This window comes from Meriones unguiculatus, chromosome 3, assembly GCF_030254825.1.
Source record: "Meriones unguiculatus strain TT.TT164.6M chromosome 3, Bangor_MerUng_6.1, whole genome shotgun sequence".
Taxonomy (NCBI): Eukaryota; Metazoa; Chordata; class Mammalia; order Rodentia; family Muridae; genus Meriones; species Meriones unguiculatus.
Window position 1 is genome coordinate 35,389,612 of NC_083351.1, and position 27,624 is coordinate 35,417,235.

Sequence of the window (27,624 nt, forward strand, 5' to 3'; positions counted from 1 at the left end):
ATGGTCAAACTTCCCATATAGCCACAGCACAGACGGGCAGGTTTGGGAAAGCAGGAGTAACTGCAGGGTGGGAGCATTCCTATCTTGCAGGCTCAACTGATTTGAAGACAACCTAGCTGCTGGGCCAGAAGAGAAACACATCTCTGTTCTGTTTCCACCCTAACTTAAACAGAGGAGACCATGGTTTAGAGGCATGAATTTGACAAATTTTAATCTTAAAATCTGTTTTGACTAGCATTAGCACCGACAGGGTGCCTCTACACTTGATGCCATCTCCAGAAGATTGTACATGATTATGCCGGGCTATAATTAAGGCTAAAAATCAAAAGTCAGGCCCCTAGTACCAGCTAGAATCCCAGTGAAACTCCAGGTCACAGCAACCCTGGGCCTGGTTTCCCAGGGACCCTTGGAAATCTTTAAGAGCTACAGCATGTCGGAGGACGCTGGCCTCAAGCTTGCTTCCCACACGTAGAGACTGACTACGAGGTAGATGAGACTCCAGGTCCGTCCAGCAGTGGAGAGGCAGGCTCCATCGAGTGCCGGGAACAGGCCCCGGAGCAAAGTCCACTTGTATCCGAGCTGAGGTGAGGGGCAGACTCGAAGCACACACATCCTTAAGACAGGAAGGAAGAACTGCCGCTCTGCCTGTGAGCCTGGCTCCTCCCCCAGCACGGCATCTGGCCCTCCCTGCTGGCCTGCCTGACTCCCACTGGTCCCTACACCACGAAGGCGGGGACCTACCCCATCGTGCCTCCTCAGCTCTCCTGGCAGTAAGCCGCGCAGCAGCTTCTCAGGTGGTCCCACTGCTTCCAACCGTCTCTTTCCCGGGTTTCCATGTGGCCTTTCCTCCCTGGGAATCTGTTCAGATGCTATGCCCTCTCAGAACATGGCAGGTCTAGCCTCAGATTTGTGGTCACACCAGCTTAAGAGAAAACACAGTCATGTCTGTTTTAGAATATTGAGAAATGTGTGGCTTTCTAAACTTAATGAATTGTGCACAATAATTTGGTATCTCTGAAAAAAAAAGGTGTATATTAAAGCAACAACAACAAAAAAGGATTCTTGTTAAGTGTGAGCTTACAGAGATGCACGAACCTGTGTTGTTCTGGGTACATATCAGGGCGTAGCAGCCCTGACAGCATGGTGTCAGTGGACAGCAAGGTAGAAGACAGAGAGGCCCTCCATGGAATGCCTCTCCAAGAGCCTTGGGTGTTTCTGGTAAATTCTATGCTATAGGCTGCCTGACTCTTCCTGGACTTGGAAAGTCCTGAGCCATGAACACTACTACATTTACATTTCAAATAACTGAACGCTGAGAACTGAAAGCGGAGGCTTTGAAAGCCTAGCACAGGACAGTAATAAAACCATGGCAACAGCGCTGCTGTGCTTAGTAACTGGTCATGTCCAGGAGAGGTGTGTTCCATGGGGCTTGGGAGTGAAAAGTGGCAAGGCTAAGAGCAGCTGATCTTGGGTGGACATGCCAGCCGGGCTGGGTAGCCTTGGGCATCCAAATGGAGTGAAAGGCAAATGCACCATGGGAACCCACAGAACAGGACTCCGTATCACCAAAACAAAGACAGACACCAGCTTCCCACTGACTTCAAACAAATACACCATCAGAAATACACGCTGGTTAAAACACTAACACGGCACATACATAAACACCTCACTGTCACTCCCTAAAGTACATACTCCACTTACAACTTTGTTTTTAAAACCAGAAAAAAATTACTAAAGACACCTATAGAGATGTATTCAAAAGTATATACACCTATTGGTCCAAGGGCATATTTACCTGGACCCAGTGTCAGCACCATCAGAGGGCAGTGTCTGTGACTGCAACTCAGATAAAAATACAAAATACAGTACTTTGAGGCCTCAGACTAGCCCAGGATATACTTTAGCATCAGGGGCATACAGGCTTGTCCTCCAAGGCCATTTGGCAGACAGCACCAAGTCACCTGGTTACAAATAAGTATGCTCTGCACAGGGATGGAACACCCCCATCAGCGGATGTAGGAAATTAATGAAAGGCTTCACAGAGCTTTAAAATAGTGTTAGAATGTTTTTTGCCCTTCCGTTTTTAAAATGTGACACTCATCAATGACAAACTACCTTATGACTGCATTCCTCAACCCTAAGGAGGGACTTGGTTTCAGGATCACATCACTTTCCCTGGTGCACACCTCACTCAGAAATGTGCAGAGTAAGAGCTATACCTAACAGTTCTCTGCTTACGGCTGGCTGAGGTTCATGAGAGCCACCTGACAGCTGAGACCTCAAGTCCAGTGGCATTAGCTGCCTGCCAACAGCAACCATATTTCCAGTACACAACTGGCCTGTGTGCCGTCTCCCGAGGAGAGGCGGTTAGAGCAGAGTGCTGGGGAGGTTGCTGCTCTGCCAGCGCAGGCAGGTGGTCTTGGAGTGTTTGTACAGATGGCTGGACTGGCTGAACCTCTTGCCGCACTTGAGGCAGGCGTACGGCTTTTCCCCCGTGTGGACTCGGATGTGTTTCTTGCAGTCTGTCAGAGTCAGGAAGGTTTTACAGCAGATTTTGCAGGCATACTTTCGAGCTCCCTCCACAACCAAGACATTGTGCTCTGATAAGGCCTTCTTGCACTTTGACAAGACATCAGCAGATGCCCTGGTCAACTGCGGAGGGCCAGGCTGGGAAGGGTGGCCATTTTCAAATGAGGTGGTTCCGTTCATTATTAGCTGGGAACTGGATGAGTTTTCAGGGATCTGTGAGCTCCTAACAGAAGTTACGACTGGCATTTTTGGAGCTATGCGTCGGTAGTACGGAAAGTTACTGGCTCCTCCTCTTGGGGAACCCATCATTGCCCTGGAGAAGGAGGAGTGGAGACCCAAGCCAGACCTGGAAAAATCCATCCCAAACTGTTCTCCTTGGTAGCCTGAGGTCTGCACACATGGCAGGCCCATCACCTCCTGCATAGGTCTGACAAAGTGGGAATCTGCAGGCTCACTGAAGGGGTTCTCCACATGGGAGCCAGGAGCAGAGGAAGGCCCACCTGCTGGCCCAGCCTCTGGACTCAACAGGTAAGGGGCCTCAGCCTCCAACCTGCAGTCAGTAGTGGTGTTTGGGACGCTGTCGTCCGTGCTCTGCCTTGCGCTGAAGTCGCCGCCCCTGCTCTTGCTGAGAAAATTGGAGATACTAAAGGAGGCCTTATGCTCTAGATTACTTGTGACTTCCAAGATGTGGATGTCCCCGACCCTGTCGGTGCTGGACTGGGGATCTGAAAAGCTCCGGTCGCTGCTCTCGGGGCTGAGGTCTATCTTCTCAGCACTGACCACCACGCCTTCCACCTCCACAGACTCACTGCCCTCGGCCTGGGAGGTCACGTCGCTCACCTCGTCCTGCGGCTCGGGAGAGCTCAGGGGCTCGGACTTCACCACCACTCTCATGTGCTCCTTCTCCCCAAGGCCAGCCTCAGGATTTTCACACGGGAAACTGCCTTTCTCAGCCACAGCTTCTTGTTCAAAACTAGTTTCAACCTGAGCTGCACGAGAGGCCATGTTGCCTGCACTGCCATCTGACTGGCTGGGCACCTGGGCATCTTCTTGAGTACCAAAAGGCCGATCAAACATCATCGCACTGTCTTCCTGGTTGTCAGCCATCCCGTCGGGTTTAGGATTATCCACAATTTTCAGAGAATCTGGTGAGAAGAATTCCTCCCGGGAATGAACGCCCGAAGGCCCACTCTCTGGAGTAACGCCGGAAATGGCAGATTCATCCATGGAGGATCGGAGGCGCTGCCGGGCCCGCTCCTCTACAGACTGCTTGCGTTTGTGAAGGCGTCTCATGGGGAAGGGTGTCCGCTGGTCCAGGCTGCTGCGCATGGATGAGCTCATGGGGGCTGGCGGCTCCTCGCCACTCTGGCTGGAACTGAGAGCTGAGCTCACAATGCTCAGTCCCAGTTGCTGCAGCATGAAAGAGCGCTGCATGCGGGCACTCTGCTCTTGAACACGCTCACTGGGGGGAGACATGGGCAGCGTCCTTGTCGTCAGATAATGTTTACATGCCTTAACGACAGAGTTCAAATGCAGGTGAGAGGCTGCCAACAGGACATCCATGACGTTGCTCTCCCCTAGCATGAGGGTGGAGGTATACATCATGTCAATCAGTGCAGCAAAGGCCTCTGCTGTCACCACCTCACTATCTAGCTGGATCATGTTCATGGTTTGATCTCCCTCTGCCACTGAGAACAGAGCTCGGAAATGCGTGCTGCATGCTGCCAGCACGGAGCGGTGGGCTTTGAAGTGTCTGTTCCCCACTACAATGACACAGTCACAGAGCTGGCCATGAAGTCTCTGGTAGTTCAACTGCTGAAAGATCTGCTCAAAGTGACCAGGAAAATCCATTGTCCTGTAGAAAACACACAGGAAGAACGTGTTAAGACCTAACAAAGCTTAACTCAGAGCCAGAACATAGAAGGCAGTAAGAGAGGTGTTAGCCAGGCAGTGCACACCTTTAATCTCAGCACTCAGGAGGCAGAGGCAGGTGGATCTCTGAGTTCAAGGCCAGCCTGGTCTACAAGGCAAGTTCTAGGGCAGCCAGGGCAATACAGAGAAACCCTGTTTTGAAAAGACGAAGGGGCAGGGGTGGGACTGGCAAGATGGCTCAGCCAGTTAATATTCCTGCCTCCAAGCCTGACAAACTTGAGTTCCACCTCTGGATCCCACATGGAGTAGGAGAACCAACTCCTCAAAGCTGTGCTTTCACTGCTAAACACCCACTCGGGGACAGGCACACATGCATGTACACATATGCACGCAAGTGAATGCCATTTTAAACAACCTTAAAGCATGGCTGGCCACATTTGGAGCTTTCAAAGCTTGTGAGGTCTAATAATGGGCCTACATGTAAGACCTTGTCGACTAGGAGCAAGTCAGTTCGGCTCAGCTCCAAATCCATGCAGACACACGGACTCCCTTAGCCCTTTATGTAACTTGCTTAGAACACTGAGGATCTCTGCTGGGAAAGCCCAGTATGTGGGTAAAGGCTTATTTGCCCCACTAAAATTTGTTAGCATTCAGCATTCCCTAGGACAGTGAATGCCAAGAAATTCCACCAGCCTTAGCAACCTTAGTGAAAAGGGCAAATTGATGGCAGAGAAGAATTCTAGCTATAGAGAGATGCTGGCAGGCCTCACGCACGCATGCACTCCGCCACCACGCCACCCCTGAAGCCAGCACCACAGAGACTGTCTTTTAGAGTCTTTGTTGTTTTAAAGGTTATGAAGCTGGGCTGGAGAAATGGCTCAGTGGTTTTAAGAGAATTGACTGCTCTTCCAGAGGTCCCCAGTTCAATTCCCAGCACCTACATAGTGGCTCACAACTTCTGGAACTCCCGTTCCAGTGGAATTTGATGTATTCTTCTGGCCTCTTTGGGTCAGATATATATAGAGGTAAACTTACACACATGAAATAGAAATAAATAAAATCTCTAAAAGAAAAAATCAGGGTGCAGCAAAGGTAAAGTATAGTGATTAATAATGACCTGGGGCTGAGGTGGATGGAATCCCAATGTGGGAGACAGAAATGTTACCAAGTTCATTGTGGCCACAGTGTTGTAACTCACAAACTTGTTACAAGTACATGGATTACATGGATAAAATGTTTTGCAGTAATACATTATAATGCACAAACGCCCAGTAGTTTGTACTTAAAAAAAAAAAATAACAGAGAAGGAAGTGAAGCCACAAATAAGCTTGACCAAAGCCATGTTTTCAGAAACTACAGGTCACCTACAAAACTAACCAAAAATGAATGCTTACAATATCACTTAGTTTGATAAAATTAAATAATTACTCCTTTAGGAACCATGTGTTACTTCTTTTTTAAGGAAGTATTTTTTAAAGATACGGAAATATTTACAGATAAAGCAGTAAATTTTCTTTAAAAATATGGTTTCAATATATTTGAAAATTTTCTTTATAACAAGTTAAAAGAGAAAAAGAAGGGCCCATGTGGGCCCTTTTAATGCTGAGTCTAGACCCAGTAAACATATGCATACTTCCTGGAACTGTTTGAATTAAGAACTTGCTTATTTTCATCTAAGAAATTACTACATTTTTTAGGAACTTTGTAGCTACCCATTCATTCCAAGTCTCTGCCCCTGACTAGCGTATGGGATCTGCCCTCCCTCTGTGGTTAAACAAAGTCAGTAACCCCAGTGGGGCACTTCTGTGTCCTTACCTACAAGCTCTACAGCAAAAGAGAAAGAATCCATTTTATCCTCTCCTGGGGAGACACCTCTGGCTTCAAGGTCAAGGATCTGAATGAAGTAATTGCTAAGCTCAGAACACAGACATGTATGCAGAGCACACAGCATGTCCAGCACTGTGGACAAAAGGACTGAAAGATAGACGTAAACCCCCAGGTAGAAAAGACTAGTAACTAGACAACTCTAAGGTGTTGCTGTAACAGGAAGAAGCCGCAACAGGGACAAGCACAGGCTCCTGCATCTGCTCACAAGCGAGGAAAGAGTGCTGAAGGCTTCTGGCGAAGAGCTCTTCCAGGGCTGGGGCACTGAACACTCTCCTCAGCACCCCTGGAGAGTGACGAGTCACTTCACTGGCAGCAAAGCTTTGAGTTCAAGTCTGCACAGCCCCTCACCTCCGCCACCCCACCTCCACCAGCTCTGTAACTACAAGAGAGCAGCCAGGCTTAGACTTCCCAAGGAGACTAGAGTCTTGTGTGTACCTTAACTGGAAATCCCAATAAAATACTTGAGTCCCATATGATTTTCAAAAAGGCAAAAGACATTCTTCTTCAAGGCCAACCCATCTACTCAGCTTCCAATCAGTCAAGGGGTCACTCCTACTATGAAAAAACTCTTAACACAATGCAAAGCACCAGGAGCTGGAAAGATGGCTCACTGGTTCGCTGGATGCTCATCAGAGGACATAGGTGATTTCCACGTAGAAGCTCACAACTGTCTGTAGCTCCAGCTCTAGGGAATCTGGCACCCTTTTCTGGACTCCACTGACACCAGGCACACATGCGATACACACGCATACATGCAGGCAAAATACATATATCATAAAATGGAGCAATAATTATGATGATGGCAAAGTACCGAATAAACAGAATGCAAGGGAACGTTTGTAACAAAAAGAAATGATATGGGGAAAAACTGAGGTTGAAAAAAAAAAATAACACCTGTAATTAATATCCTCAAATAAGATAGCACATACGTAAGAGGATTTTTTCTTTCTCTCTTTTTTTTTAATGATTTATTTATTGTACGTTTATGGGTGTTTTATCTGCATGTATATCTGTGTACCATGTACATGCCTGGCACTTGTGGAGGCAGAAGAGGACACTGGATGGCCTGGAACTGAAGTTATAGATGGTTGTGAGCTGCTATGTGGGTGCTGAGAACTGAACCCGGGTCCTCTGGAAGAGCAACTAGTGCTCTTAACCACTGAGCCATCATTCCAGCTTCCACCCACAACACACCTACACCTTTCCTCCTCCTCCTCCTCCTTCTCCTTTGTAAGGAGGAATGGTCTGACAATAAGAAATCACATGCCTATGGTGATTTATGATTGTAATCCCAGCACTAGGAAGGCTGAAGCAGAAATATTAAAAGTTCAAAGCTATCCTGTGAGTGATGGAAGAGAAGGAAAAGAGGAAAGAAAAGGGCGAAAGGGAAGAAGGGACAGAAAGGAAAAAGAGGAAATTCAAAATGGCAAAAAATATAAAGTTAAAAGAATTTGAAAAAAAAATTAAGCAAATTTTACATATTAAACATAGATTACAGATTAAAACAAAGGAAAAAAACTGAACTACAAAAAGATTAGCTAATGAAGCCTAACTCTAATTTCAGAAATTCAAAAAAATAAAACAACAAGAAGAGGAAAATGATTTAAAAAATAATCCAGGAGCAGGTGAGATGGCTCAGAACACAAGGCACTTGCTGCTAAGCCTGAAGACCTGAATTCAGTCCCAGGAAAAAAAATGGTAACTGCAAGTTGTCCTCTGAACTACAAACAAACAATCAACCAATGTTATAAAACCTTAAAAAAAAAAAAAAGTTAGGATCCAGTGGTGGGGTAGCAGTGACAGTTTACAAAGAATTAGGAATAAAATTAGCATTAGACTTCTTCGAAGCAATACTTTGAAAGATAATTCTCCAATGTTATTTCCAACAGAGAATTCCACTCCTAGCCTATTAATCAATTACACTGGTAAGCTAAGGCATTTCATAAAAGCAAGAACCTCTGCCATTTCAGGAAATTACTCAAGGATGCACTTAAGGACACTAGGAAAACAAAAACAACAAAAAGGAACAACGTAGGAAGCAGAAGAGCCACTGTAATATCCTGGAGGAGAGAAGATAGAGATGAGGCACTTGTGCCGTCAGGCTATGGAAACAATAGACCCCAAGAATAAATCTCCTCAGGACTCTCCTGCCAGAGGAAGAAAGCTCTCACAGTTCTGACCACTTACCACACCACCTTGTAGAATAGACCAGAGCCCAACACTGATGGGTCAGTGACGTACAACTCCACTTGGACCCGGGAACTGTTTAATTGTGAATGCCACTCACACAAACCTCGCGTCAGTGTCCCTAACTTGCACCTGGAAGGTCACTGGACCTCTTTATCTGTTCCTCCTCCCAATGTGGCCACAGTGAATACATCTCTCTCTGCTTCTTGCTATTGCGTTTCTCTTTAATTGGCTTGTTGGGGACAAGTGGCAGAGTTTAGCTTATTGAGACTGCTGGGTCCTAGGCTCTGACCCTACAAGCCTGAGTAACAAACACAATAGCAGACAAAGAGAAGTCTGAAAATAATGAGCCTCAACACGGCAAGCTACATAGTTCAGTCTGCAGCGGTAAGGTTTCCAAGAGGTAAAAAGGAATGGAGCTTCTGATGTGGCTGACCATCAAGACTTGAACAACGTCACCAATAAAGATCCATCACTGAAAAAACAAGATATGGGGCAGGGGTTGGAGAGCTGGCTCTGCTGTAAGCATCTGCTGCTCTTTCAGAGGACCCAAATTCAGTTTCAGCACCTAGAGGCAGCTCCCAGCTGCCTGTAACTATAGCTCCAGGGAAGCTGACAGTCTTCTGACCACCTAAGGCACACACGAACATAAGCATAAATTTTAAAAATAAAAATAAAGCCTTTTACAAAAAGAAAATATAGGTATTTACAAAATGAGGCAATGTTCTGGGGAAAGGGCAGCTGCTCAGCAGAGCACACTGTGCTGGTTGGCTGTGGACCGTATTCTGTAGTCAATAACACCACCAGCCACATCTGAGACAGTAGGGGAGAGAGGGAGGCAGATCTCTGTGGGAGGCAGGGTAGAGAAGTGCTGTGATAAAGGTCTTCCCATAAAAATGCCACCTGACAGCTTGTCTCAAAATGACTGACACCATGCTTAGAAGTCGATGGTGGAGGACACTTAAACACTTGAAAACGGCTGAGAAGTATGGATGTGAGGGGAAAACAAGGGGCTACCAGTATTTTGTTTCATCGCTATTAGTCTAATGGAACCGTGGGATTAAAAACCACATACACACACACATAATATTCATGCCTTTAATCCCAGAACTCAGAAGGCAGCAGGATTTCTTGGGAGTTTGAGGCAGCCTGCTCAACATAATGAGTTCCAGGACAGCCAGGGGCTACACAGAGAAACCCTGTCTCAAAAAACAAACAAACAAACAAACAAACAAAACTCTATAAATATATCCATTTGCAAAAATTTAAAAAGCATGGTTGACCCTTGGCATTCTAAAGGAATGCGTCCTGAGATCACTGCAATCTCCAAATTCCCCGATGCCACTCAGCATTTCATAGGAGTTGCAAGTGAGGGCAACATGCCAAGAAGCTCACTTGCGCCCTGTACTCTGGTCTTCCCCAAAAAGCCAGAGCCGGCCAGATCATGGGGAACAACCACAATGGCAACTCCTGTTCCACAAAAATTAAAGGTCTATTGTTTGTTGTAGCAACTCAGGGCACTGTGCCATTCTGCTCTGCCTGGAAAGTAACTACCAAGACAGCAGAATGCCTCAAAACAGCAGCCTTGTATTGGCCATACTCTTTTATCTTACGATTCTGTGTGTCTGTGCCTGTCTGTATGTGCACGTCAGCAGAGCACACTGTGCTGGTTGGCTGTGGACCGTATTCTGTAGTCAATAACACCACCAGCCACATCTGAGACAGTAGGGGAGAGAGGGAGGCAGATCTCTGTGGGAGGCAGGGCAGAGAAGTGCTGTGATAAAGGTCTTCCCATAAAAATGCCACCTGACATGAGTGTACACGCACATGCATATGGGGGGGCGCAGTGCAGAGGATGGTGAGTGTTGTATTCCTTTGAGACTGAACCTGGGTCGGGGCTGATGTCCAGCAAGCCCCAGCAACCCTCTTATCTCCACCCCCTCAGTACTAGAATTTAGCCAATGCCAGAGTTTTTACAGGGGGGACAGGTAATCCAAACCCAAGCCTTTATGTTTTTAAAGCAATCACTCTTACTTGCTGAGCCATCTCCCATCCCCTCTTTTTGTTTTTAAACCTTTGATGACTTTCCAACAGAAAATTATATCCAAATACATACTCCCCTTATTTGCCACACAGAATGGCAGTCACTGTAACAAACTTACTTGCTTTACCAAGATTCTCTTGTTCTACCAAGAACCTAGAGTGGCAGGTGGTAGCTAACACACATCACCACTGCACCCAATTCACCAAGGGCCAACAGACTAAGGTTTTGGTGAGATGAAATAAAATACAAGTACTGGCCAGATGTGGTGGCCAGTCCTTTAATTCCAGCATTCAGAGACAAAAGCAGGTGGATCTCTGAGTTCCAGGCCAGCCTGATCTACATAGCAAGTTCCTGAGTTCCCGGCTAGCCAAGACTACATAGTGAGACCCTTTCTCAAAATATCAAAAACAAAACTAAACAATTTAAACTAACCAACAATTTAATTACTAAGCACAGGCAGGGAGCCCCTGCCTTCCAAAGTAAACGATATAAGCGCAGACCTGCATTAAGAACTAAGAGAAGCTATCTGGACAAAAGGATATACTGCACGGCACATTGCAACACACCAGAGCTCCCAGGGTGAGATTTTGTTTTTGTTTTTGTTTTCTTTTCTCTTGTGGGGAGGTTGCAAGGGTGATGGGTGGATATGGAGCGATGGGGAGATGAGTAGGGCTGGAGTGCAAGATATGGGTGCCAGAGAGCAACTTTGACCATGGTCTTTTGTTCCCCAATTCATATGCCAAGGGATTCTCCTGTCTCCATTTCCCATTCTCCCTTGCCATAGGAGTGCTAGGTTTGCACACACACTATTGTCTCTAGCCCTAGGTGGTTCTAAGGTTCTGAACTCAGGTCCTCAAGTGTGCACAGAAAGCTCTTTACCTGCTGAGCCATCTCCCCGGTGCTAAGTACTTTTTACTGACCTTACTCATAATCCCCAGCAACCGTAAAGGAAGTAATTTCCACTTCTCAACTAAACTGTATGTCAACCCAAACTTGTTTTCTTTTTGTTCTTTGAGAGGTTTCTCTTTGTAGCCTTGGCTGTCCTGAAACTTGCATTATAGACTTGGCTGACCTCAAACTCAGAGATCCACCTGCTTCTGCCTCCTGAGTGCTGGGATTAAAGGTGTGTGCCACCATGCCCACTTCAACCCAGACTTATGACAAAAGGATGGTGATATTCTATTCAATGCCCTTTTCAACAGCGGCAATTGTGAGAAAATTTGCTTACTTTTAAAATGTCAGTGGAATCTTGAGAAGAAACCACCACTCTTTCCTACAAAAGGTCATTCTCTAAAATGTCAAGGTCTAATGCCAAGCTTGTTTTCTACAGAGCACACACAGAGACTGTGATCCCAAGAGCTCTGTTTTGAAGAAAATGTCCCATGGTCCATAGACCTTTAACAAGAGGCTACTGAGCTGAAATGACCCAAGACAAAGGTTTAAATAATAGTTAGAAGATAAGAAAACAGGCGGCCCTCCTCGTTAGTATAGTGGTGAGTATCCCCACCCAGCCTGTCGCAGGGGAGACCGGGGCTCATTCCCCTTGGGGAGGCCATAGCGTCACTTTGGCTGGCTCTTTGATCACCCCTTCCCCCCCCCCAGGGGGGAGCAGCCCTGCCTGGCCACAGAGGAGCACAATGCAGCCAGTCCTGATGAGACCTGATAAGTTAGGGTCAGATGGAAGGGGAGGAGTGGACTTCCCTATCAGTGGACTTGGAAAGGGGAATGGGAGAAGAGGGAGGGAGGATAGGATTGGGAGGGAATAAAGGAGGGGGCTAAAGCTGGGATACAAAGTGAATAAACTGTAACTAATATAAAAAAATTTAATAAAAAAAGAAAATAGGGCTTCCTTTTTCCTTTTTAATTTTTTTTTGTTTGTTTGTTTTTTTTTGCTTAAGAAACAGGGTCAGGCTTGATAGCACACCTTTAAATCCAGTACTAACTGGGCACAGTGGCACGCAGCTGTACTCCTAGCACTCAGGGTGGCAGAAGCAGGCAGATTTCTGTGAGCTTGAGGCCAGCCTGGTATATAAAGCGAGTCCAGGACAGCCAAGGCTACACAGAGAAACCCTGTCTCGAAAAAAATAAATAAATAAAAAACCAAAAACAACAACAAAATCCCAGTACTTAGGAGGCAAAGTCAGGCAAATTCCAGGGCTATAGAAATAGAGACCCTGTTTCAAAAAACAAAACGAAAGAAAAAAAAAGGGAACAGTCTCCTTACACAGCCCAGGCAGGCCTCAAATGCTGTCTTCCTACCTCAGCCTCCTTGAACATTTACATGACTTGATTAAAGTTTAGATAAGTTGGGATTTAGGTCAATGACAGAATGCTTCAAGCTCAAGACTCTTGTTTCATTCTTCAGTCCCCAGAACCGGGGCAGGAACTAGCTAAAACACAGATGCTGAAATGTTCTGGGGAGGAGGCTAGGCAGCAGAGCACTTCTGTAGCATGAAAGAACCTCCGTTCCTCAACTTGCCTCCATCAGATTGGGCTGTGGGCCTATCTGCGGGTTCATTTCTTTTTTCTTAATTATTTATTTTTTGAGATTACAACATAATTAATTACATCATTTCCCTCCCAACCCTTCCATATACCCCATCTCGCTTTCAACTTCATGATCCTTTTCATTAACATAGTGTTACATACATGTATGTGCACACATACACTGGGCTCAGTCTGTATAATGTTACTTGTATGTATATTTTCAGAGTTGACCGCTTGGTATTAGATAACCAATTTGATGTGCTCTTCCCTGGGGAAGACTGTTTCTCCCATCCTCAGCATTCCTTAGTTCCCTGTAGGTCTGTGTAAGGTTGGGGGCTTTAGTGCATACACCTGAGCATGTCTATGGCCGTTGTCTCTGTCTAGCTCATGTCAGTGAATGTGGCTTCTGACATTCCTAAGAGACACAGTCTCACTGCAGACTCCCTTTCCTCTGGCTCTTACAGTCTTTCCACCTGGCAATTCTTGATTTATGATTGCTGTGGGAGGGCCCGGCCCACTATGGGTGGTGCCACCCCTTGTCTTGAGTTGTATAAGAAACAAAGCTAAGCAAGCCATAGAGAGCAAGCCAAAAAGCAGCATTCCTTCAAGGCCTCTGCTTCAGTTCCTGCCCTGAGTTCCTGCCCAGTTTCCCTCAGTGATGAAGTGTAAAGTTATGCTGAAATAAACCTTTTCCTTCCCTCAAGTTTCTTTTGGTCTTGGTACTTATCATAGCAATAGAAACATAATCATCATCATCATCATCATCTCACACACACACACACACACACGAAGCGTAATAAATAAAATATAATTTAAAATTAAAATGCTTTTTCTTGTTGTCTGAGGTTTACATTTTCCCTCTAAAGGTTTGCAACTGTTTTCCACACCATCCTCCTCGAGTACAACCTAACAACAACTAAGCATTATTGTTCTTCAGACACTAGTGCCTCATGCACAGGCCAGACAAAATTGAACTCAAGAACAAATTACTGGAACCGGTGAGATAGCTCAGCAGATAAAGTGCAGGAGGCCTAACAACCTGAGTCCCAGAACCCATGTAGAAGGAGAGAAGTGACTCCTGCAAGTTGTCCTCTGATCTCCGCACTTGTGCTGTGGTATACACATGCTACACACATGTACATAGAATAAATAAATATTTAAAAAAACACGTAAGACTCCAGAAGCTGGGGTGGTGACTAAGTGGGTAGCAGCACTTGCTGTGCAAGCATGAGGACTTGAGTCTGAATCTGTAGCACTATGTAAGAAGGCATGGCTGCTCATGCCTATAACCCCAGCATCAAGGAGTAGAGACAGGAGGATCCCCAGAGTTCACCTGCCATTCAGCCTAGCTGAACAAGATCCCGGTTCAATGAGAACCTGTCTCAGAGGAACAAGACCGCGATAGAACATGAAACCTGCCATCTTCGTTTGACTTCCATGTGCATGAATTTCACACATGGGTACACACCCACACAAACACACACATGAGGGCTTGGCCTAAGGCCACTTTCCTATCCTTCTGTTGCTTAAATCCGGTCACAAAGGGTTTTACTAGCGTCAGCTCCCTGACACTTGTCATTCTACTCTCTCCCAGTGTGGGATCAGATTAGAGCAACCAGAGCAGATCTCATCCCAGTGATGAGGGACAGGTGAGACCAAGCCACTAACTGGTTAATCAGTGATATCTTCAGAGAAACTATTCTGAGGCAAGAGATGAACTGGCCAGAATAAAATGAACTCACTCTGGGCATGGTGGTGCTTGCCAGCAATCCTAGCACTTGGACTAAAACAGACAAACTGTGGACGTGAAGCCAGTCGGTGCTTCGCATGAATACCCTATCACTTGTCCCAGCACTTCTAAAAGTAGGCCAAGTTTACAGAGAGATGGTTCTCGGTACTGTGACCCGACACTAACTGAGTACCCTCCAGTGAGTACCCTTGTATTCTGCTCAATTTCCTGCATACACCAGGAACTTCCACCTCAAATCTAGCACATCATTCCAATCCCTCAAGATTAAGGTCTAAAAAGAAAGAGTGGGAACTGGAACCACTCTGGTAGGAGAGGAGACATTCAGGAGTTACCTGAGAATCTCACAGAATCCTACCCTAGACAAAGAACTCCAGGCAATTAATGACTACAGAGAGAGGAAGACTTATCCTCTTCCCAGGGATGAACCTCCTAAATGGTTATCTAATGCAAATGTTCAGATATGAACCAATATACACAAAAACAGACTCAGCAGGTAGCACCAATATGTTTGCACATCTACACATGTAATAATAATAAAAGACACAGAGGTCAGTCCTCAATTTGAGAGATTGGGAGAAAGGGACAGGAGAAAATGCTCTTAACCACTGAGCTATTTCTCTGGCCCTGCCCCCACCTCCCATTAGTCCCTTTTAATAGCCATAAACTAACAACCTCTGTATCTAATCTAAAATTCTTGTGACTATTAGGTACAACTTTTCATATGTGGGTAGGCAGGTGGCACAGAGGGTAAAAGCATTTGCTACACAAGCCTGAGACCCTAAGCTCAATGCCCAGAAGCCACATAAAGGGGAAGAGACTCAACTCCACAGAGTTGCCCTCTCACCTCCATACACGTATGATAGCATATATGCCACCTACACACAATAGATAAATTAAACACATCTAGAATGTTATTGTTATTTTAAGATAGGGTCTCACTATGTAGTTCTGGCTGTCCTGAAACTAATTATATAATCCCAGAATGGCCTCAAACTCACAGAGATCCACCTGCCTCAGCCTCCTGAATGCTAGGATTAAAGGCATACACCACTGTGCCCCACAACATCTTAGCAGACCTTTAGTTTCTACTAATCCCAAAGCTGAGAATGTCAAAGTATATGAAGTATATAGAATGCATTTTCTGCTCTGCAGATGTCCCCTCTAATGTATTTGGTAAACACACTAATTCATGGTTTTCTTTTTGTTCTGTGACTATGAAAGTTCATGTAACCTCTTCTAGCAGAGTGTGTTACTCAGGGTAAGCAATCTATGTTTACTGTTTTGAGTCATAATGAACCATTTCTTATACTGTTTGGAACAAGAGCTGTGTTTTACACTGACACAGAACTCATAAAGGTAAAAATGGAGCCCTGAGTTAAACCAAACAAACCTGCAGGTAATGTACCAGTGTCATTTTCAATATGTTTTGGCTGTCCCTAAGTGCATAGTCAGTATTCCAAATGTAAGTGGAAAGAGCAATGCATTACTGTGACTCCCAGTGGTAAGCTTAAAGAGTAAGAATATGAAGGTTTTGATTTATGCTGCCTTCATCTGTAATCCCCAGCAGCAGACCACAAGAGGACTCAAGTGCAAGAGATTTATTAAGAGATGCTACCAGGAGAGGCTGGAACCAAGATGCAGAAGAGGAAAACAACAGCAGCCAAGCAAGGGTCCAACTTTAGGTAATTTCAGCCTTGGTCTGATCTAACAGGGAAACTCTGGAGTATAAAAAAATGCCTCAGGGCTGGAGATGGCTCAGTGGTTAAGAGCACTGGCTGCTCTTCCAGAGGACGCAGGTTTGATTCACAGAACCCTTATGGTGGTTTACAACTGTCTATCACCCGTTCCATGGGTCCCCACCACCCTCTACTGGCCTTCATGGGCATCAGGCATGAAAGAGGTACACGGACATACACTCAAGCAAAATACCCATATACATAAAATTAAAAAGTTTAAATGCCTCACAAGAAAAATAAACAAGGGGCCTGGGATAATTGCTCAGGCAGTAAAAGTATTTGCCTTTTGAACACAAGGACCCAAGTTTTGTTTTGACATATGTCAAACAAAACAAAACAAAACAACAACAACAAAACCCAGGTGATGTGGTGTGGAGGTACATGTTTATCCCAGGGCTGAGAGGTGAAGACACCAGTCTAGCCTATTTGGAGTGGTCCATGCCAATCAGAGGCCTGCCTCAAAGACCAAGGTGGATCATATCTGCCACATGCCATGTGCACCTGTATACCTACTTACATTCCCAAAGATGAAAGGTACTGATGCCAGTCACCAAGGCAGTTCTTGGAAGAGTCAAAAATGCAAACCATTAAAAGCAAGGTGAGCGTGGGAGGGATACAGCTGGAGTGACAGCTCAACAGTTAGGAGCACTCACTGCTCTTCCAGAAGACCAAGGTTTGATTCTCAGCACCCACATGATGGCTGATAACCTATGTAATAACTCCAGTTCCAAGAGGGAAGGAGGTACTAGAGGGGAGGAGGGAGGGAACTACAGGGGGATCCAAAGTTAATAAAGTATAATTAATAAAAAATAATAAAGTATCCATAGGTGTCTGGGTTAAAAAAAAAAAATCAAAGGCTCACAGAAGTGGCAGAAAGACTGAACCATTAGCAGGGACTGCAGGATCTAGTCAGAACTAGATGGCACACAGCTGGCAATACCAAAGGCTAAAGTGATACATAACAATATAGACCACTATGTTCTGTTAGTAAAGCCACTCTGTGTAGCAACCGCATCTTGTATTGTCCATCTTTCATTCCTATCCACAGGGTGAAGGAAATCTATTCTGGGAGCCAGCTATGGTGACCTATGCCATATCCCAGCACTCAGAAGAGGGGCCAGGAGAGTCACAAGTTCAAAGTCATCCTAGGCTACACAGCAATTTGATAGCAAGCATGGAACATATTAGACTCTTTGAAAGAAACAAAAGAGAGAGGGGGAAAAAAGGTACAGAGGCTATGATAAAGAGGAGAGTCTCTCAAATTCATCAACAACAAAACCTCAATTCCAAAAATAAAAAGGAAGAAAACTCTAAACTCCTTTGTTTCTAAGCTGTTACTTGGTGATAAGAAGTTCACCACAGGGCTGGAGAGATGGCTCGGTGGTTAAGAGCACTGTCTGCTCTTTCAAAGGTCATGAGTTCAAATCCCAGCAACCACATGGTGGCTCACAACCATCTATAATGTGAACTGATTCCCTCCTCTGGCAGGTGTAAGTGCAGATAGAACACTCATATACATACAATAAATAAATCTTTAAAAAAAAAAGGAGTTCACCACAAGAGAAGTATTGTTGTAACAAAAAGTTATCAACAAAATAATTTATCATTGGTGGCACACGCCTGTAATCCCAGTACTCAGGGAGGCAGAGGCAGAAGGATCTCTGTGACTTTGAGGCCAGCGTGGTCTACAAAGAGAGTCCAGGACTGCCAACACTATACAGAGAAACCAAACAATAAGAAGAAAAAGAAGAAGAAAAAAAATAAGAATTTATCATGACATACTTTCTCAATTGGGCTCTTTGACAACAGTACAAACTACACTGAAACCAATCTGATCAACTAATTTAGGTTTTAAGATACAGCTCCCTGAAGTCACAGCTGTCTGTCAGTTAAGGCTTGTTGTACCAGAAGGAACCTACCTCTGCCATGAAAAGACAAGCAGAAAGCTCTAACTGAGCTCGGGGTGGGGGGGTTTAGGAGGCTGAACACTCAGGCTTGGAAAGGAAGAGCAAGGACAGAAGGATTTACGCTAAGCCCAGTCACTGTGGCTCAGAGTGGTCTCCTTGAGGTACTTTTCCCTGTGAGCAATGGCTTCACCAGTTCTTTCAGAACTGGCACCTGCTCAAGGTGCAAGGTTCCAGGGAAAGCACCCACCACTGAGCTTACAGGCATTCATCACACCCTATTGTTCTGGGAGAGCAAGGAGAAGTGACCTTTCTGTACTGACTTCTGTTACAACAGGGTGGTCCTGGTTTGTCCCTTTAATAAATTATACATCAACAGGGTTGAGATTATTCACTACCAAGAACCCAAAAGGCTATGAGGAAGGAAGAATGCCTGAGAAATGAAAAGTGAACAAGGCATCAAAATCATCTAGTCAGAATAAGGTCAGCCCAAGAATAGCATACATAGCTTAGTTTATATTTCATGTTCTTCATGAAACTAGTTACCATAAGGCAAGGCACGTAGCAGACTCTATGTGCCACAATGGCTGGCAACACTAAGACCTCCAATACCACATGCTTTCTTACAACGTTTTAACACCTATCCAAAGAATATGATGCTAGGTAGGTCTCTACAGGAAGTTACACCATGTGACTTATAATGAGGCCATTAAAAAGTAGCCCTTGTCTCTTCCTTTTTGCTTATGCTGGAACCTAACAGCCACCAAGCTAGTTGAAGCCTAGATGAGGTCGGCTGACAGAATCCTTCCTGACGTGGAATTGTGATTTCAAGACAATTTCAGCCCCAGCAACTGTCTGACAATCACAGACCCCAAGGATTATCTTGGGCCTGCCAATCAATCCTCCCAAACCGTAAGACATAACTAAATGAAGTTCTGAAGTGAGTATTCTGAATGGTAGGAGACCTGTTAACATTTCCTCACAAATCAACATTCAAACAGTATCTCTAAAAGGTTCTTTTGGTCTGTCTGTCTGTCTACTACGTCTTGGGATGAAACTGCTTTCTACCCCATTCTTTTGAGACACGGTCTCGTGTGGCTGGCTTCAACCAGCTTTCTTTTGCAACCTAACTTACTTTTCCCCCTCTGTGTGTGTACATATGGGAGTTAGAGGTGCATGTGGACCCTCTCTGGAAGTCAAGGGAAGATGTCCTGCACTACCGCTCTCTGCCCAATTCCTTTTGAGACCTTATTGCTCACTGAACCAGGAGCTAGGCTCTTACCAAGCCCCAGTGATCCTGTCTCCACCACAGTTGTATGATTACCATATGATTGCCCCTGGCTTTTTATGAGGGTTCTTGTGGTTTGAACTCAGGTAATGGTTCTGGGAATTTGAACTTAGGTTCCTGTGCTTGCATAAAAAGCACTCTTACCTGCTGAGCTATCTCCTCATCCAAAAATGACCTCAAACTTCTAATGCTCCTGCCTCTACCTCCAGAATGCTGGGATTAAGATATATGGTGTTAGGAATCAAACCCAGGGCTTTGGGGATGCTATATAAGCACTCTACCAACTGAGCTACATCCTAGCCCTTTCCTACCCATTCTTGATCCATGCAGTAAAGGCCAGACTGCCCAAGGCTCTGACAGATGATTTAGGGTGGCCTGACCAACTTGATACCCACTGCACTTCACCAGGACTGCTTCAGAGAAGAGTTGTAATGATCCAAGCCACACTAGTTAATGTCTGCTCTCTGAACTTTTAATTGTTGCTATTGAGGAAATACTGTTTGTACCCAGATTGCAAACTGGGAGGCAGATTTAAATCTAGCATTGAGGGTGGTTATTTTTACCAACTGGAGAATGAGACCAAAGCAAGAGAAAGCAGTAGCAGTGTTCAAAGAATACATCCTGAGGATACCAAGACCCCAAGACCCAGTCATAACTAAAGCTAGTATCATCATAGAACTTGATTTCAGGAGCCAAGGAATTCTCCTTTGACCTTAACCTATCAGTGTGTTTTTTCCATTGCTACAATGAAATCTACAAGCTTACTTACAAAAGAGCTCTAGTAAAAGCTCCGCCAACTACCTCACCTTATGACAGATGGCATCTCAATGGAAATAAAGCAAGAGGAAGCCAGAGAGCTCAACATCTTACTATCATTACTCTGGAGACCAACTTCCCAAAATGTGAATCTCTAGGCAACACACTTAAGCCACAACCAAACCACAGTACCTGGCTTATGTTGGATCTTTGCCATGAAGTCAAAGGTAAGGTTCAAATTACACCTACCAGAAAAATCTAAGTAACAGCTATCTTAAAACTGTTTTGGAGCAGAGCTGGAGAGGTGGCTCAGCAGTTAATACCACAAGCTGCTCTTCCGTAGGATTCCAGACTGATTCCCAGAATCCACATGACTGCTAACAACCATCTGTAACTCCAAGTCCAGGTGTCCAAAGCCCACTTCTGGCCTCCTATCACATACATGGTACACAGGTACACATGCAGGCAAAATATCCATACACATAAAACAGAAATAAATAATTTTTTAAAAAAACTTTTTGGAGCCAGGTGCAATAAATAGAGCACATCTGTAATCTCAACATTCAGTAGAATGAGAACAGATGTACTCCAAATTTGATGCCAGAGTAGGCTACAGAGTGAGATTCAGACCAGCTTACATAGCAAGATACTAGCTCAATAAATCATATGACCAACACTTTCTGGATAAAAGATATAGTTTGTAAATTCCCTTAGTTTGTAAGATATAAAATTTGCTATTCTTTGTTCTGATAGAAGACAACTGGGAATCAAGATCATTGTTGCTCAAAACTATTAAGCAACTCTAATGGAACCTGTGGTCCAGTCTAAAAGCTGTAAGGATTGACAGGTGGCTCAGCAGTTACGAGTACTTGCTGCTCTTACAGAGGACCTTAGCTTATTCCAAGTACCAGACTGGGAAGCTCACAACTACCTATAAATACAGCTCCAAGGGATCTGATGCCTTCTTTGAGCCTCGGCAGGAATACACATGCATACACATAAATAAAAGTGAATCTTAAAGAGTACAAATAAAAAGTAAAAGTTCTAAGATTTGAGCTTGCACTGAGAAGGTAAGAGTTTTACCCCCCAAGCAGCCTGTCTAAAACCTTCAAATGAAGAGGGAAAGGCTCATATTTCCTAAATAGACTTAAAAAAAAATCACTATGGGTCTAGATGGCTGGAGATACAATAATCTATCACATGGTGCCTCAGACCCACAGATACATTTCCTATCTGCAGAAGCAGATTTTTAGTAATGTCAAAACTCGTATAATGAAGAAAATGCATTGACACCACTGCTCAGTACTTTAGGGTGAATACTCAAAAACTGGCCATTTTCTCTATAGATTGACTTTCTTAATAATGTTCTACTTAGTCCAATAAAATATCTTCTGTATCTTAGAAGAACAAGCCAGCTAATAATGCACTTAAAACTATTTTATTTACATAGAGGCATACTCACAAGCTTTTCAATAACATACCTAATTCATAAAGAGCAGCACACCCATATTCAAATATTATCAACCACCGTATCAGAAGATTCCTGCTGTCTGCCAGGGCCAAGCTGTATACAGGAAGCACATTAACATTCTAAGATTTTTTTTTTTTTTTCTGTGTAACCCTGGCTGGACTCAAACTCAGAGATCCACCTGCCTCTGCCTCCTGAGTGCTGGGATTAAGGGCATGCTTCCCCCCGACCCCCCAGAATTCTTAGCATTTACTGTAGAGCTGGATAAAATCCTGTCAGGGAAAGAACTCAAGAATACCTTTCCTCCATTTTTATAGAGAAAATATAGGTTAAAAACTGGTATCAGTTCCACTTGTGCAGACAAATATTTTTTGGGGGGGGAGGGGGATGAGGTAGGGGTGGGGTTTGGAGACTTCCTCCCTCCTTAGGCACTGCTTGAAAGTGGTGCACAAACAAGCAGGCAAAACATCCATACATGTAAAATACAAATAATTAGGTGAAAAATAATTATCAGTTAAAAGTAAAGTACATGCAGCATTGAACACCTAGAATCCCAGCACTCAGCAGGTGGAGGCAGGAAGATAAGAAGTTAAAGGTCAGCCCCCGATACAGAGGCCAGCCTGGACTACAAGTGACTCCGTCTCAGAATGGGCATGGAGGAGGCAAGATGGTTCAGCAGGTAAAAGCACTTGATGTGCAAGCTGTACAACCACAGTTCAATTCCTGGAGCCCAAGTGAAGGTGGGAGGAGACCAGATCCCCGAAAACTGGCTTCTGACCTCTACATCTGCAAACAGCGTGCACACGCGCACACCAATAGCTTGTATTGCATCTCATTCCTAACAGAGAAACTTATTTCTTGCCGGACACCGTGGCCTCTACCTGTAATTCAAGTACTTCCAAGACAGGCAGGGAGCTGGCAACAAGCCTGAAACCAGCCTGATCTACACAGCAAGTTCCAGGCTACCCAGAGCTACAAAGGGAGACCTTGTCTCTTAAGGAAAGAGAAAGCAAAGAAGGAAATTTTGTTTTGTTTTTCGGGACAAGGTTTCTTTGTGTAGACTGGCTGTCCTGGCACTCACACTGTAGACCAGGCTGGATTGAACTCAGAGATCTGCCTGCCTCTGTCTCTGAGTGCTGGAATTAAAGGTGTGCATCACTCTGCCTGGCTGGAATATTATTTCTTAAAGGTGGAGAGGAATTTTCCTAAGAAGAAAGCAATGCCTAAGCACGGGACACTGATAGTTATAGTGCTGATAAACAGCCTGTTCAACAGATTCCATTCTGTCTCTAACTCTTGCCCTCCTGGGTTCCTGTTCTGCAGTTACCTTGGATTCTAAGAATAATATGACAGACAAAAAAAAAAAATCATCTTTAGAACAGGGAAATGGAACTAACCCCATCAATGCTAACCATGCAGAAAAAGATTTCCCCTTGATGAGATCAGCCCCAAACGGGAGCCAATTACCCCAGGCAGTCATCTCACGGGAAGCAGACTGTGCCCCTCAGATGACGGTGGGGCAGCAGCCTCTCCAGAATCACTCCTAAGAATCAGCACAAGGACAGTCGGCAGTCAGACCAGGAGCACCTGCTCTGTCAGCTGTGCAAACCTTCAGTCTCTGCCTGTTTCCCTTTCCTACAAAATCTCAACTTTTTGTCAGCTGATACAAGACAGACCCAAGATGACTGAACCTGTTAGCCGTCCCCCATGTGATCACACTGATTAAAGCTGCTTTTCCCACCCTCCACCAGTGCTGTGTTTGCTTGGCATGTTGGTCAGGTGGCTCAGACTAGCCCACTGGGACTCCTAGAGGATTTTTGCCCTAAAGCTCTGGTAATAGTCCCTTACCAGTAGTCTAGACAGAAGAGAAATTAATTTCTTATATCAAGTTTGCTTTCAAAGCAGTGTGAGTCACTTAAAAATGTACAGTGTTCAGTACCTGACCATGCTGAGCTGCTCTGACCTTCTACTCAACACACCATATGATGTATGCTGTTGCACAAGACATGTTTAGGGTTTACGCAAATGTGTGTATGTGAGAGAGAGAGAGAGAGAGACAGAGACAGAGAAACAGACAGAGAGAGTGAGAGGTGTTTGAGTAGAGGCACTAGCAGGTTTTGTTTTCCTTGTCACCCTCCCTCGACCTCCCTGTAGTAGAGACTAAAACAAGATTACAAAAGTTGAACACCTCACAGTTTTAGAGAAAGAGGACGGTTGAGCTGATTTTAAGTTATGATGAAATAATTAAGACATACTGAAAAATCAATTATACCATGTTAACAATACCATATTCAGGAGAAAACAGGAAGCAATTCACTCTACTCATTTTAAATTTAAGAAGTTGACTATAAAGGATTTGTAAACCCATTTATTGAGTATGAGAAGTAACAGATTATCATGTATAAATTTCCAAAAAGCACACCACCATTTAATCATTCATTAAAGTTTGTAAAACAGTTTGTTGATTTCCATTTACATCAGGAAGAACCCACTCCAAATACACTTTTCTTAGTAACAAACTTCCTCAAGAGCACAAAGGCAAATTTGTAAGACTCACTGATTACAATTATAATGAACTAATTGAGGACAGGTCTTTTAATTACACCACATTTTATTAAGACTAAAATGCCAGTAGTTATAAACTGCATAATTTTGTGTCACACACACACACACAAAAGAAAGCTGTCAAGTTTTTTTTGTTTGTTTTTGAAACGGGGTCTCCTGCCCCAGCATCCGTAGGCTGGAATTAAAGGTGTACGCCACCACAGGTGACTAAACATTACCAACTAAGCTATAACAGGCTTACTTATGCCATCCTATCTTCAAAGAAAGTAAAATGTAAAAAAACTAGTTTTAGGGCTAGGGAGATGGCTCAGCAGTTAATATCACTGACTGCTCTTTCAGAGGGCCCAGGTTCAATTCCCAGTGCCCACCTGGCAGCTCATAACTCCAGTTTCAGGGACCCTACAGTACTTCACACAGACATACATCCAGGCAAAACACCAATGTCCATAAAATATAAATAAGTACTTTTGTAAAAAATAGTTTTAGAACTGAGGAACTACTGGAACCATACCATAATATGTTAGGAGATCAAATTTACCTACAGATAAAATAATCTTGACTACTAAGAATCTGCCATCTCTTCAGTTACAATCAAGTCAGTACTCAAACATAGTTCCAATCTGTTTAGGCCAACAACAAAAGCTTTTGAAAAAAAGTCCCTTATTTTTATCTTATATGTACGGGTGTTTTGCCTGCAAGTATGTCTGTGCACCATGTGCATGAGGAGGAGCCCAGAGAGGGTGTTAGATCCCTTGGGATGCAATTACAAAGGTGAGCCACCCTGTGGGTGCTGGGATCAAACTCTCGGTCTTCTGGAAGAGCAGGCAGTGTTTTTAACCACTGAGCCATCCCTCCAGTTCCCATTTCCCATGGTAAAAATGTTTTAGCAAAGAGAATCATAAATAAAGTCAAAGCCACCCCCGGGAAACTGAAGAGAGCAGTCTTCTCAGAAACGCCTGAACATCTCAGAGGCTCGCTTCGGTCAGACAGAGGGTGCAGTGAACTGTTGTACTCCACCCCACCTGTCACGCAGAAGTCAGCAGACAACGTCCCTGTTAATACAGGGCAAGCACAGTACAAGAGCATGTGCTCAAAACTGACAGATCGAAACCGTATTCACAGTCAATTCACATTTTGAAAAATTTGTTGAGATTGAAAGTTGACCTGGAAGTTGCATTTTGGATTTTTCCCCCCTTTCTCAGGAACACTGGAGAAGACTCAAGACTCTGTTGGACCCACTGAACTTTTTGTCACTGTCACTGAACGCGGGGTAGTTTTACACTTCTGATGTTATATAATTAATGCTGTGCGCTTTAAAAACTAAAACGTGTATTTTGCTGTCCAAACATTTTGTTGTTGTTGTTATTCTTAGACTTGGATAGTATAGATTGTCCCTTGTGAACACACTGAGCCCTAAAATTAGGGAAATGCCCCATCTTATAAAACGCTTTCCTCCAAAATCTCATTACTCACCAATTCAGCAAAATTCTGCTGGAGAAACATTAACTACTCAGATGAAAAATGCCAGCACCCTCAGCAGACAGAAAGGTTTGTTTTCACACAACCTTTTTTGGCGGGGGGGGGGGCACGGGGAGTGGAAAACAAATCTTCAGAAAACACACTGCTCAAAAAGTCCTAGTCCATTTATTTAGCAAAACCCAAGAGCCCAGAATGAATCCTCAATCTGTTAGCCTTACCTGGCAGGTCACCAAGGCTGCAGGAGCGGCCAGGTCTGTCTGTCTGTCTTCCCAAGCTTGCTGAGATTTCCAGAAGTGTTAAATCCAACAGTGGAAGGCCTTCCTTTAGCTTAGAGACTTTACTCTAAAACTCTCTCCTTTGCCCATCTGTCCTGTCGCCTAGCCAGCAAGCCTTTAGCTTATTGCCAACCACAAGACTTTTTGGCAAATGAAAACAAAAACCTCTAGTAAAACAAGGAAGTGCCCGGTCCACTCTTAAAATCCATGTAAAGCACATGTCATACAAAGACAAATCACCAACGAGTAAGGCACAGTGTTCTCTTCAAGCTCTAAAAATCGAAAGGTTTGTAAGGTCTTACTGCAACTCAACAGTACAAGAACACATTTTGGAAATATTTTTCTTTCAATCGCTGAAAGTGATGAGTCTGTTTTATCAATTTAAAGTACCCAGACTCAGCACAATACTGAAGTAATTAAGACCTCGCTGAGTCTTTGACCTAAAAATTTTCCTCCAAATAACCTAAATTTGGCTCCTACAGTATCCTCCACGATGCTAGCCCGACGTCGGCTGACCTTATTAAATGGCACTTTACAGAACGAAACAAAACAAAAACAATTCGAAGCAAAAGCCCTTAACCCGCTGCTTTATTACTGTTGTTTATGTGCAAAGCAGTTGGTCCTCCAGGGGAAGACGGGACGGCTGGCTCTTACCCCCGCACCCAACAGCTCCTCGCACGAAGCCTGGAAGAAGCGGGCATTCAATAAATGCCTACTGAACACTTTTGTCTAACAAGTTAGGGCATTCCCAAACGCTGACTCCACCCCTGCTGCCGGCCAGGAGGCTGGCTCCCGAATCCAGACCGCTTATGGCCTTGGTCTGATGGACGAACCTCATCGTTCAGGGGGACCCAGGACAGGGGCACGAGATCCACTCGCCTCCACCCCGAAGGGCAGCCGCTCCTCGGCTCATCCCGCTAGGATGCAAATCCAGAGCCGGTTCCCACAGCATCCCAGGAGGCTCCATCTCCAGAGGGAGATTTGCAGGGCACCAGCTCCTGCCCCACCCCGCACAGACAGCCGGGCGTAGGGGGGGGACGACACAAGGGACGCCTGCGCACAAGAACTCGGTTCCCACCCGCCTGGCCCCAGAAGCGAAGGGTAACAATACCCCTCGGCAGCCAGACAGGGTGGACCGGCGACACCGGTACGTGTCTGCGCGCCCCGCGAGGCCCCCGCGCGCTCCCGGGGCTCCACCGCCTGCACGTGAGCGCGCGCGCCAAGGCCACTCCAGCTGATAGGGTCGCCTCACCTGGGTCGGGCTCCGCCCCCCTTCTCCTCGCAGAAGGAGGCGGTGACCCTCCTCTGCTCGGACCGACCCTGCGGAAGGAGGCGGGAAGGTCCAGACTTAGCCTCCCCGGCTGTGACTTCCGCCCGCTCCGCCCCCCGCGTGCCCC

The 27,624-nt window shown here is 45.0% G+C and overlaps 1 protein-coding gene across 4 annotated transcripts; it reads right to left on the reverse strand.

Annotated features, from left to right (window-relative positions):
- Nucleotides 1–194: 194 nt before the first annotated feature.
- On the reverse strand, nucleotides 195–27,624 carry Zbtb5 (zinc finger and BTB domain containing 5). Of its 4 annotated transcripts, none has more exons than XM_060379855.1 (3): nucleotides 27,480–27,556; nucleotides 26,171–26,911; nucleotides 195–4,384 (listed from the first exon to the last, which is right to left on the reverse strand). In XM_060379855.1, exon 3 carries the CDS (start codon nucleotides 4,378–4,380, stop codon nucleotides 2,368–2,370), a length of 2,013 nt encoding a protein of 670 aa, XP_060235838.1. In that variant the 5' UTR covers nucleotides 4,381–4,384; nucleotides 26,171–26,911; nucleotides 27,480–27,556; the 3' UTR covers nucleotides 195–2,367. The 4 variants fall into 4 exon arrangements, with proteins under 4 accessions (XP_060235838.1, XP_021509647.1, XP_021509648.1 ...); XM_021653972.2 differs by lacking the exon at nucleotides 27,480–27,556 and adding an exon at nucleotides 27,061–27,453; XM_021653973.2 differs by lacking the exon at nucleotides 26,171–26,911 and having other exon boundaries at nucleotides 27,480–27,624.